At 41.2% G+C, this 12,604-nt stretch overlaps 1 protein-coding gene across 7 annotated transcripts in view; it reads right to left on the minus strand.

The window, feature by feature from the left end:
* NCOA2 (nuclear receptor coactivator 2) overlaps positions 1–12,604 on the minus strand; it is a 248,316-nt gene that overhangs the window by 72,655 nt on the left and 163,057 nt on the right. For 5 of the 7 annotated variants that reach the window (XM_087825432.1, XM_087825433.1, XM_016216014.2 and 2 more), the window contains exons 3-4: positions 9,263–9,367; positions 6,267–6,439 (exon numbers count right to left, since the gene is read on the minus strand). In XM_087825432.1, coding sequence (XP_087681558.1) covers positions 6,267–6,439; positions 9,263–9,348 — 259 coding nt within the window. In that variant the 5' untranslated portion in view covers positions 9,349–9,367. Of the gene's footprint in view, positions 1–6,266; positions 6,440–9,262; positions 9,368–10,632; positions 10,757–12,604 lie in introns of all 7 variants that reach the window. The other 2 variants (XM_087825436.1, XM_087825437.1) reach the window with 1 other exon arrangement.

Raw genomic sequence — 12,604 nt, forward strand, 5'->3', positions numbered from 1 at the left:
TCAGCGGCTGAGAATGACCTAGGATCCAGGAGATCCATCCTGGTTTGACTCCTGGTTGGGGCACGTGCCCGGGTTGTGGGCTCGATCCCCAGTAGGGGGCATGCAGGAGGCAGCCGATCAATGACTCTCATCATTGATGTTTCTGTCTCTCTCCCTCTCCCTTCCTCTCTGAAATCAATAAAGATATATTTAATAAATAAACAAACAAACAAACAAATAAATAAATGTATGAAGACAAAATCAGGAAGAGATATTTGTGTGCCCATGTTCACTGCAGCATTTTTACAATAACCAAGGTGTAGAAACAAGCTTAACATCCACTGATGGATGAGTGGATAAACAAAATGTGATATGTACATACAATGGAGAATTATTCAGCCTTTAAACAGAAAATCCTGCTATATGCTACAACGTAAATGAAATCTGAAGACACTATGCTAAGTTAAAGAAGCCAATCACAAAGAGACAAATATTGTAGGGATCCACTTATATGAGGCATCTAAAGTAATCAAAGTGATAGAAACAGGAAGTAGGTGACTGCCAGGGGCTGGGGAAGGGGCCATGGTGAGTTGTTCAATGGAGACAGAGTTTCCATCAGGCAAGATGAAAAAGTTCTAGAGACCTGTTGTACAACAGTGCATATAATTAATAATACAATAATGCAGATTTAACAATTGTTAAAGAGGGTAAATTTAACTTAGGTGTCATTTACCAGCATTAAAAAAACAACAGCCTAGCCTGGCTGGAGTGGCTCAATTGAGTGTCGTCCTGTGCCCCAAAAGGCTGCAGGTTCAATCCTGGCTCGGGCAGTATGGAAGGCAACCAACCAATGTATTTTTCTCTCTCCCTTCCTCTCTCTAAATATGCCCTTGGGTGAAGATTAAAAAAAAATAATAATAAAGTAAATCAAATCAAATCAAAGTTGCATGTATAATACTTTCTTACTGTACCATCCACCTCAGTCTGAAAATTAACCTGAAGTGCACACATACAGTGATGCTTCCCTCTTCCTTGTTCTACTAGTGCATCGGATTGAGGAAACAGGATTGTTCTTACCCATTTGTTTAAAAAAAGAAACAGAAAACAAAACAAAATGAAAAAACTAAAACCAAAAAACCTAAGAAGAATGTACTTTTAGCCTAAACCAAAAAGAGAATGACAACAATAAAATGTCAAACAGTGGTATTTGTTCTTTACACCTTTGCTTTATTTCTGTTAAAATTACTATACACAAGTCCCATGCCTAGGACAGGGCATCTCTAGAGGCTAGAGGCCATGGTAGATGACTTCAAACCAGCTCGGCCAAAGATGGTGAGGAGTCTCTGATTTTATGTCACCTTCTCCAAATTCCAATATTGCTTTGGTACTGTGTTTACTGTCCCATCTGGCTCTGACCTGTCCTTTTCAACCTCAAATCCAACCAGATATGTCAAGACACAGTATTCTCTCCAGGGTCCTGTGCCTTTGCTCTGGTTCCTCAGCTCCCTGCCTGCAATGCCTCCCCACCCCACACCCCCACCCCCGCCCCAATCACCACTCTTTCACCTATTAAAACGTCACTCTTATAGCAAGGCCTGGTTATTTAATCACACTTATTCCCACTGTCCCTTCCACTTCCACAGCTGGTTGTTTATAAGCTGATTTCCTCCCAAATGAGTGGAAGCTCCAAAAAAAAGAAAAATAAAACAAAAAATCCCATGTACTATTGATCAGTGACTAACAGTATGTTCATATAGTATTCACTCAACAAAAAATTTACAGAGTGTTGGCTCTTGAATAAAATCAATACAGGCAATGGGGGTGTGTGTCAGAATTAATTTCTTTTCATAATAGTACAAGGTGATCAAGGAAAAAAGAGATGCCTACTTTCTAGAGTGTGGAAGCCAGTGTAAGTCTTGAAATTAGAGCTCATGTCATAAATTGTTAAAATTGTGAAGCATTAGGGTACATTAAATTATTTAAATCCTTTCATACAAAAGCTGTGAAACGAACAAAAACAAGCCTTTCATATAGTTAAGGAAAAAAAACAAAATAAGGGGATCTGAGGAGAAAATGAAAGCAGGATTCCACCCCTGCTCACTAATTTTAAGGATTTCATTAATAACATGAGCCATTGATCCACATAAAAATATGAAAGTGATTTATATGCAGATCAGTAGAAAAACATTTTATCTTCATTCAAAATTGCAATATCAAGGACAGAATGCTAATCTCACAGTTTAGGTTATATTGTCAAACAAGGAAAGAAAATTTGATTTATTTCTAGATTCAGGAAAACAGGCAATAGCTTCAGATCTTCAACAGTAAACTAGGGCCACATTCATCCCTGTGCTAAAGTATATAAGAATGAAATAAAAATTGCCTAACTCTTGCCCTCTTTAGTTCTCCTTAAAGCAAGATTCTTGAAAATACCACTCAGGTAACAGACAAGCAGGAGCTGACAAGAGAGCAGGAAGCGGGTTTACACCAAGTATACACTGTGGGTTCTGTCTCTGGCTGCACAGCTTTGATAGCTTCTGCCTATCTCTTTCTGTATTAAAAAGAATCAATAAGATTCTTTTTAATGCAAGAACATTAAGGTTTATAATTCAACAAAGAAAATATCCAAAAACTACTTGTTTCCTTATCAATATTGAGTCCTTAAGAAGAAAACCTAGACTGATTTGGACGATGACTCTAAGTATAGATGTGAGAAACAATATGAGTAATAACTACTGTTTCGTAAGCCCTTCTCTGTGCCAAGAACCAGACTAAACCCTTTATAAACATTGTTGAACATACTCTTCATAAGAACTTTTACAGATTAGGTAGTAAAGGCCCAGAGATGTCAAAAACTCGCACAGGGTCATACAGTAGGTAAAGAGAGAGACTGGGTTCAGCTGATTTTAAATCCAGATCAATGGCTATATTATTTTAACATATCCTGCCACCTGGGTTTGGGGTTTGCACTGGTGTTATTACCAGTCTACTGTGTTGGCCACTTTTACATCTGGCTGATTGACTTTGGCCATTTAATTACCATCAGCACCTTTAGAAGAACATAGGATAAAAAAGAAGTTGACAATTGAAACTCAAGCTCTATGTAGTAAATAAAGAACCACTGTTTTTTAAAAAAGTTAGGATATATATGTCCTTATTGGTCTCCCATTATTCTCCAAATAATCAAGAGTTTGTACTATCATAAATATTTGACTGGAATCCAAAACGCTGTCTTCAGTGTGAGAACATCTATGAGGGCATGCCCAAGAGATGCTGAGTCTGGTCACCTACTTTTCCAGTGAGATGGGCGACTCTGCCTTCAAACTAGGGTTTCCTCCCCTGGAACATAAGCAACACCTGCAAGCATCACCCCGAAAGCTTGATTCACAGATACTTGACCTCTGGAAGGAGCCTGCTACCAGAGCCCTTTTGCTTAATTTGCTTGGTGACAGCTATTAGTTCACCAAACAGGACAAAACATCATACTTCAGTATGAAAAAGCTGGTGGGACCATTCAAGTCAGACTCTGTGTACGTGCTCTGCTCCTACAAGGCCCACTGCAGTACGGCGCCCCCACGGCTAGTGGCTACCACACGCACGCCTCACACAGTGCTCTACGCAACAGATTGCTTCTTTACTTGAAAAGCTGCTAATTCCCCTCCAAGTTCCCATCCTTCAGGCCATTTAAAAGTATCCTTTCTTCTCTACCTTTATTTATAAAGTGTACGGAAACCTGAGGAGCAGCTGATGACAGAGGAGACTTGAGGGAAAGAGCTCATCATGTCTGGCAAACCTGCCTGAACTCTGGACACAGGAAGGTTCCCCAAGCATGAGCCTGGTGTTCCTGACTGAGTATTCTCTGATGTAGCACCTCATGCAATCCAGTTTAACTTCTCTAGGACAATTATAATTTTATTCAGGCTGACACCTGTGACTAAAGTACAAATTAAGTTTGGACAATGTTGTAAAGATGATGGTTGGATTTTATTTATACTGAGCAATGGGGGATTAGTTGGGTGGGTGGGCACACAGAGTGAGAATGAAGGGCTCAGGTCACGCTCATGCGTTGCTCTGGAACCCTAGTGGCTGTCAGCTGCTGAGAGAGGCCACACTGGCCCATGCAGAGCTGTGGGTGGGGTAGCACCCACAGGTACCAGAAAAACCTTACTGCTTCAGATGACCCTGTAGGGGAGGATATTCATCCCTTGCCCCTGTCCATCTGAAGGAAGCACTCACTGTCTGAAGATCTTAGTATAAGTGAAGGAAAAAAAGTCACCTTTCTGATTAATGTGGGAAAGATGTTTACTGAATACGTACTAACCATTTACTGTGACAGGCACTTGCTGAGTGTGTTTACAACCTCGATGTTGTGATCACTAGGTCCTGTATGAGAGAAAATAATTTGCCCTGGTTCAAACATCTTGTAAGTGGCAGAAGCAGGATTCAAACCTAGCTTCTGCCTGATTTGGTTCCAAAGTCCTGCTCTTTTTAAACAGACAATTCATTAACCAAGCAGTATTCTTATAGTACTAGGCTAGTTGAAAACTTAAAAGTATATTTATTCTTTTCATTTGGTTTTCAACTTCTGTTTCCCTTTTCAAAGCACATTACTTTCCAAATTAATAGGAACATTGCTAGAAGAATAAGACGTGACAGGGTGTTTACTGTTACTGCTTCTTGGGTGGTTGTGGTGTGCGGCCCATGATTAAACCCACAGTGAAAGTATGGCAGAGGCCCAGCGTGACACATCCCAACATGTTTGATGGTTTGAAGGGGGAATTACCAAGGTTTTGCAAAACTTAAAAACCTTGTGTGAGACCTGGATAGTAAATATATATATATATATTTTTATATATTTATATATACAACTGTTTTAAAGTGTCAAGTTCTGCCTAACATGCAATGTTCACAAAATGGAATCATTCAAAATTCAGAAACCTGAAACAATAAACTCAGTTTCTCCACTGCAGTGGTGTCAAAAACTAGAAATACAACTGCAAAACACTGTGAAATGTTAACCAATGATTTCTCCTAAGAGCTCTAGGAATATGAAGAAACAAACTGGAGATTAACTGAGTTTTTGGTAACTAGTGAATGTCAAGGGGAAAGGAGAAGGAAGAGAGTGATGAAGGGAGGCTGAGACGGGCATTGAGAATGGAAACTTCTTGAATGGGGAATGTCATGATAATTCTTGATGGAAAACCCAGGAAATAAAAGACTGATTTTCAGGGTGAGCTGGAATTAGAAATGGTGTTGTGTATGCTGTGTGTATATTCCTTAGAAGTTCTTAGAAGACAGACCTACATTTGTAAAATTGGTTTATATAAAAATTAGTTTAATGGTATATGTATGAAAATGGAAAAGGCTATGATGATAATATGTGAGCATGTAGCAAGGATTTTATAACAGATTGGATCAGGTAGTTTCAGGCTCATATACCTATACAGACAAAGGCATTACTATTCTAAAATTTGCCTCTTTTGAATGTTACATAAAAGGTAGATACTCTAAGAAAATGCATTAAAAAACAGATTATAGGAGATAATAACCTCCCCAGCCCGGACGGGAAGCAGTGTGTGAATACTTCAGGAGCATATTGGCCCTGAGCACTGAGGCACTGTTCATACTTGTCTCATACAGGTTTTCTGGGCACCACTAAGTCCAATGTGTTTTTTCAAATACTATTTTCTTAATGTTTTTCTGTAGGCAAAAATATCAAAGAAGAGAGGCAGAAAATGATCTCAGAAAAAAAGAAAACCCCAGGAAGAAAGCTGTCATGTTCTGTGTTTCAACTTCACAAAAGAATTCTGAGTAGAGGCGTGAGCCTTTCAAATTGCTTGTCACTCAGGATATGAAATTCTAATCTAGTGGCGCAGCCGGTCGAGTCTCAGACTTCATCAAATATGCTGACGAGCTAGAACAGGAGGAGGTTTACTTCCTTACTTCTGGTTTCCATCTTCAGTTGGCTCCTTTCTTGCGGACTATGACAGTCACTTGCCATGCAAGCTATGAAATTCCAAGATGGGCAGAAGCAGTGGGCACCTAACTGAGTTTATGAGATGAAAAGTGACATCACCCCACCGTACCTCAGGGAATTGGTGAATTTTATATAAAGCCTATTTATAAACCACTGAAAGTGATACCTGCATTCATCTTGCTCTGTGACATCATTTCCTCATCAATAATTTAAGCCTAAGAAATAGATTAAAGGGACTCTGAAAGGACTTCTCACACATGGAAAAACAGAAACCAACTAAACCCTCCAAATATCAATTTGGTCCTCTTACCTTGTTCTTTGATCTGACGAATTTGCTTCACAGTTTCTTTTAAGATTGCACATTTGTCAGGTTTGAAGTTAAAGTTGTCTATATCGTTAAAATTTGCAAATATCAGCTCTGCAAGTTCTTCGATATATTTATTTTCCTGTTCACGATTGCGTTTCTCAGTGCTCCTCTTGGGGCTAAAAAAAAGAAACACGGTTTTATTACAAATTTGAGGAAGAGCTATTATGAAAAAGGTAAGCATGTTAAACAAGTTTTTTAATACAAAGACAGCCCACAGAAGTTACTTATGTAAACACAAGAGTACTCTGGGGGAAAAAAGCCTGAATTTGCTCTAAATGGTGCATGTTTTTTTAAAAAAATTAAACTTACCCCAGTTTATAATTACACATTTACTTTTGTGATCATTCATCCAATGTGCTTAATGTTTCCACGAACAAGGATCAGACAATTTGCTCATCCAGTACTTGATACAATGCTTGGCTATGAAATTTGTTGAGTAAATAAAGGAATGTTTTAAAAAAGTTAAGGGAGGTTACATTTATAAAAATTTTAAAGGTTATTTTAGATCAGTAAAAGAAGGAAGGGAAATTAACTTAATCTAGTTAATATAGGAATAAATTTCAATAATTTTTCGGGAAAGCATAAAAAAATAAGACAAATAAATCTACATAATTTCAGAGACTTCTTTAGGATGCTAGTAATCAAACCAAACAGCCTTTTTAGATAAGGCAAAAACAACAGTACCACTAGAAACAAAAGCGAAACTGACCCAGGGTACTTGTCAACCGTCTAAGCTGAATGACATGCAAAATATAAACAAACAGTCCCAGTTCAATTAAAGTTTTAAAAAGTTAAGGGAAGGGGGGGAATTGGCAAGATCTTCTCATTTGAATTTGATAAACAGCAAACTCAAGAGTTCCCTTTGATAATAAGAGTGGACCTTTATTTTCTCAAGTATAGTAGAGGACCCACTAAAAGACATTTGAACAATACAACACATAAACAAAGCAACTTTAATCTAGCAGCTTTCCATATTTTTATTTATTTATTTTAAAATATGTTTTTATTGATTTCTTTTTTTAGAGACAGAGAAAAGGAGAGACAGAAACATCAATGGGAGAAATATCGACTGGCTGCCTCTTGCACACCCCCTACTGGGGATCAAGCCTACAACCTGGGCATGTGCCCAACCGGGAATCGAACCGGTGACCTCTTGGTGCACGGGTTGATGCTCAACCACTGAGACACCCGGCTGGGCCAGCTTTCTGTATTTTTAACAAATTTGTATTATTAATTTGCAACAGATTTCCATATATTAGCTTTATTTTCACCAACTAATAAACCAAAGGTAGAATTCAATTTCTCCATTTTATAGTGGTTACATGATTTGTCCAAGATTACCCAGTGAGTTAATCGTAGAGCAAGGACCGGTATTTGGTTTCCTATCTCCTGTTTATTCCTAGCTTCTAGTTGATTAAGTACAGGGAAAGGGAAGGAGTGGTTGGAATCTGTGAAGGAACCAAGTTCCCTTCTGACCCCCACCCCCACCCCTGTCTCCCTCCATCACTCCCCTCCCCAAACACTCCCCCCCACCCCCAAAGATAATAAATAAATGACAAATAAGTGAAGGGGGAGCTGTGTTACAAAGATGGCAGAGCACCAGGGAGAGGGCATGAGATGTGCCGTCCCCCCACCCCAGCCCCAGCTGGGTATGAGAACGCTCCTCTACTGGGACACTCTCCAGTTTACCACACTGCCTCCAAGAGGCAGTCGACAGAGGCTGTGGTTAGCCAGGAAGTACTAGGGAACCTAGAGGCCACACACAAGAGCTGGGATGTGGACAGTGGTGACTTAACAGGCTTATTTTGCTTGGCACCTACAAGGAGGAAGGGAAATATGAAATACTGGCTCTGTGCTCTTTCTCCGTCTCTTCCTCTCCTAATGACTATTTCCAGTCCTCTGCCCTACCATTCCCCGTCTCATCATTTTACTGGCGATTTAACAGAAGTTGCTGTTTTTATTTAAATTTTAAAGTCATGTATATGATTTAAATAATCAAAAGAGTGAAGTTTGTCTTCTACCTTTGCTCCCTGTTTGTCTCGTTTCCATCTTTCCATATGGGTAACAACTCTTACACGCTTTTAAATTATCCTAAAACAATACAAATATAGATTCTTACCTTCCTCCCCCTTTACACAAATGGTAGTACTCCATAAACATTTTTTAAACCCTGCCTTTCCTCTGTAACAATATTCTTATTTTTTTCATATCAACCCATTAACGGTGTCTATACTCTTTTTCAGAATAACCTGCACTGGGTCCCAGGTTATGGATGTTTAAATAGTTCAAATAACTGCCACGAGCATTTAAGGTTTTTCCTTACCTTTTGCCATTATGAACAATTTTGCACGTGCAGAAGAATACTGCTGGAAAATTCCTCGAGGAGGAGCACTGCCAGTTCAAAGGGGCTAGGCATTCGCAGCTCTAAGAGGCGCTGTGAAATTACGCGCACGGGGGCTGTAACAGCTCGTACTTCCACCCGTAAGACGACATGGGACTTGCTATAAAACTATCGGCTGTACTCATTGAAGAGCCACACTCTTTGTTACCAACTCAAAAGTAAGGGGGTTTAACAGCTCATGTCTTGCTCATCAAAAAAAAAAAAAAAAAGAGAACAAAACTGGTTTTATAAAATTAACCGGAGATCTTTCTAGTATGGGATCTTCTTGCCTTTATGACATTCTGGGATCAAACAGAAAAGAAAGGGTGACAAACTCACGATGATGGGATAAACAGGTTTTAAGAGTCAAGTACACAGGGGATATCAGACAAATGCAGTTTTCTTAGAAAGAGTAACACCACCAGTCACTGATTAGCATCTCCAAAGCGTCAGCTAAATAACACACATTCAATCAACTGTTAAGGATTCAAGTCAGTTGTAAAATCAGTGCTACAATATCAAAGAAGCCGCATGTGGCTTTCGTGGGCAATACTCTAACCTGGGTCCGAGCTGGTCAGGACATTCCTTGCGCTTTCTTGTCTCTGCCCTGGATGGGTCAGAGGTATTTTCTCCCATCCCACTCATCTTGAACACATATCAGCAACTAAAACAGAAAACAAGGGGGAAAAAGTGAAGAGCTGATGATCAAGTGGCTGATTAATTTATCAACAATGAAAAAACTTTGTCTTCAATCAGAAATCTACAATAGTTCAGACAGATGTGCATGTATAACTTCTAACAAAAAGGCTGCATTTTTTTTACCTTGTTAAAAGGTTAAGCAAACGTAAAGGTTACCATTTAAAAAAACAAACAAGCCTACTTCACTGGGCCTATACTCTTTAACCAGGAGTTGTATTTCATCAGACTGTAAACCACAATCTGCTAGCCCTGGGTTTCTGCTGCAGCCTCCAGTTTCAGGAGTGATCTTGCACCATGTGGAAACTACAGGTGTTGTAAGGGGCTCCTCCCAGTCTCTGTTTTGGGTTGGCCAATGTGAGGTCTGTGCTGCAATAGCTCACCCATGATAGACATCCCCGGGAAGAGGCAGTGCCCCACTAAGTTGAATGTTTCCAAATCCAACCAGGTACATACGACACCCCTCTACGCCTAGGCCCACACAAGGCCACCTCCTAAGGAATGACCCTTCAACAGGAGGTTCCTGCCTCACTGCCCCTCCCTCAGTGCTGTCTCCAGGGCAGCTCACCTACCTGAGCACACCTCCCAGACACAGTTTCCTCTCACATCCCTCCCCCCTTCCTTCCCTCCCCCCCTCCCTCCCTCCCTCTGTGGATTCTTGCAGCTATCACTCAAGGGCTTAAGATGTACTAAAAAATCAGGTAACATTATTGACCCTAACTAAGGAGGACAATTACTGACTCCTGCTGGCTGAAGTCCTCTCGGTAAGAAAATAAAAGGACATAATGTTTAAATACGCCAAGACCTAGAGAAACAGAGGCAGAGTTCTCAACAAACTAAACAAAGGGACTCACAAGGATTTTGAGGACATAGAAGGTGGTTGTTATTCAAGGTGCTCAATAACTGCTCAGCACCCCCCTCCAATAAAATAAATAAAACGCAGCCCAAAAGCTTTTAGCTGGCATGTAAAATCTTCCCTAGAGTTCCAATTCTATGCTATTTCCCCCGCCTTCTGTCCCCTAGGCTTCTAAAATCACCTTCGCCCTCCTTAACTTTCTGTAGCGCCTTTTCCTTTCCAGATTGAAAAAATGAGAGGGAAGGACAAATCGGTAGGAAGGTGAAGGATTTGAGGAAGAGGCTAGACAGCAACAGGTTCATCAAGAGCAAGAACAAAGAGGAAGGTGAGCTATGAAAACACCACCTGAGAGTGACCACTGTATCGTTGTCACCTACCTATCAAACGGCCCCGCTGCTCCCTCCGTGTAATCTAGGATGCTCAGTCTCACTACAATCACTCCTTCTGGCCCCAGCTCCAATCCAAGGAGGCAGAGGAGTTAATTTTTTTTTTTTAGGAGTCCTGTAAGTAGGATGAAGAAACACTGTAGCGGTCCAGAGAGTTTGTACCAATTGCACACTGTATTCACAGGTCACACAGGAGGGAACAATACTGAAAGCCAAGGCCTGAGCTTCCTGCTGCCGGGGGCAGTGTAACCAAGTCTCAAGGTCCTGTGCTCTCATCACAATTTTGGGCTGATAAGTATAATCTGTATTTAGTTACTATTCATTTAGCATTCACTATGTACCAAGAAATTTACAGATAGAACTTAATCATCAAAACCGGACTATGAGAGGCAGTAGAGCTGAGAAGCGAATGACTGATATCCATGGTCCAAGCTCCACCACTAGGTGAGACCTTAAGAAGTTGCCTCTCTTATGCCTTAATTACCTCTTCTGTAAAATGGGGGTAATCATTAGCATCTCCAGCACAGGGCTAATGAGCGGATTAACAAACTGCAGAACTGGGACTGATGAACACAGTCCGACACACTCCGGCTCTTCACTGAAATGTCTGGCAAAGGGTCTCTCATCCAATAAGCCTAATCACGCAGTCACAGGTGAGGTGGGGGAAGCAGCAAGGCACGGACTGCACGGCTCCCACGCCTGACCCTCCCCTCCCCTCCCCTCCCCATCATTCATTCACTCAGTCTGCCCGCCCGCTGGCTCTGGCAGGCCAGGCTCGGTGCTACGAGGAGCCGGAGGAGGAGAAAGCGAGGGGAGGGGGAGGTAAATTCGCGTCTAGGAAAAACATGTAAAAGTAGGTGACGGTGTTACACAGCATGCACTCCTCTGTACTGTGCACACAGGAAAGGTCACCTTGCTGGCTGGGATGGAGGAGGCTCTGAGTGGGGCCCAAGGAAGCGCACTAGATACACGAGGGCAGGGGAGCCGGGCACTGCTGAAGGCATCAATGTCCAGGGACCAAGCAAAGGCCTGGACACCAGACCCTTCCAGAAGATACCCTGCAAACACACATTTTCTGTATTTCTCTGGGAACCACAATTCCCAGAGTTTCAATCATGAGCATGTAAGAAAAACATTACTCATCCAATCTAAGAAAGCTTCCAACAACAAAATCCCAGGGACTTTTCACCCTGGAAGCAGCCCTCTATAAAGCATAAGAATTTAAGTAAACCTGAACCACGAAACTATAACCCTCAACATGTAATAAAATGCCCTGTATTGTAGGTGTATGTGCTAAGTTTGATGAAAAAGTCTCACCGTGTATATTAAAAGTATAGGTCTATCAGAAAGATCAGAAAGCTTTTCAATAATTACAAGAAGTGACCGTTTTACTTAAGTCATATGTACTCAGTTTGGGATTTAACATTAGCATCAGCATCATCGACCTTTAAACTCCCCCAGTGTAGACACGGATGACTGTAACTGCGTGAAGGGGCAGCACTGCCTTCTCAGCAAGGGGACAGGAAGGCGATGGGGAGTGAAGCAAGGAGTGTGCGTTTCCAGCTATGCACAGTAAAGCCATCTCGGCACACAGTTTGTATTTTACTTGTGTCAGTGAAGGCTGGCTCACAAAACCACTGTATTTGTAGCTTCCATTAGTTTCCTTTGGAAGGGCCAAGTTTTCCCTTTTCTTATTATGTGATGGTACCTGCAATGCATATCCTCAGATCTTAAAACTTTCAGCTTTAAGAACATGCTTGCTTCCTTATTTTTCTGTGTCTGTCCCGTATGTCTACTTTCTGAGCAACTTTCCTGGGCTGTGTGTGCCCAGCACATGTTGCCAACCAACCTTTAAGCCACCAAAGTTAAATAAAAGGGGAGGGGGGGGAGTCTGTAGTAATTGCCTAAGGACAGGCCAATGCACCTTGCCAGCCACGGCCACCAGGCTGGGGATGCCCCTGAA

Source organism: Miniopterus natalensis, chromosome 16, assembly GCF_054644295.1.
Source record: "Miniopterus natalensis isolate mMinNat1 chromosome 16, mMinNat1.hap1, whole genome shotgun sequence".
Lineage (NCBI taxonomy): Eukaryota > Metazoa > Chordata > Mammalia > Chiroptera > Miniopteridae > Miniopterus > Miniopterus natalensis.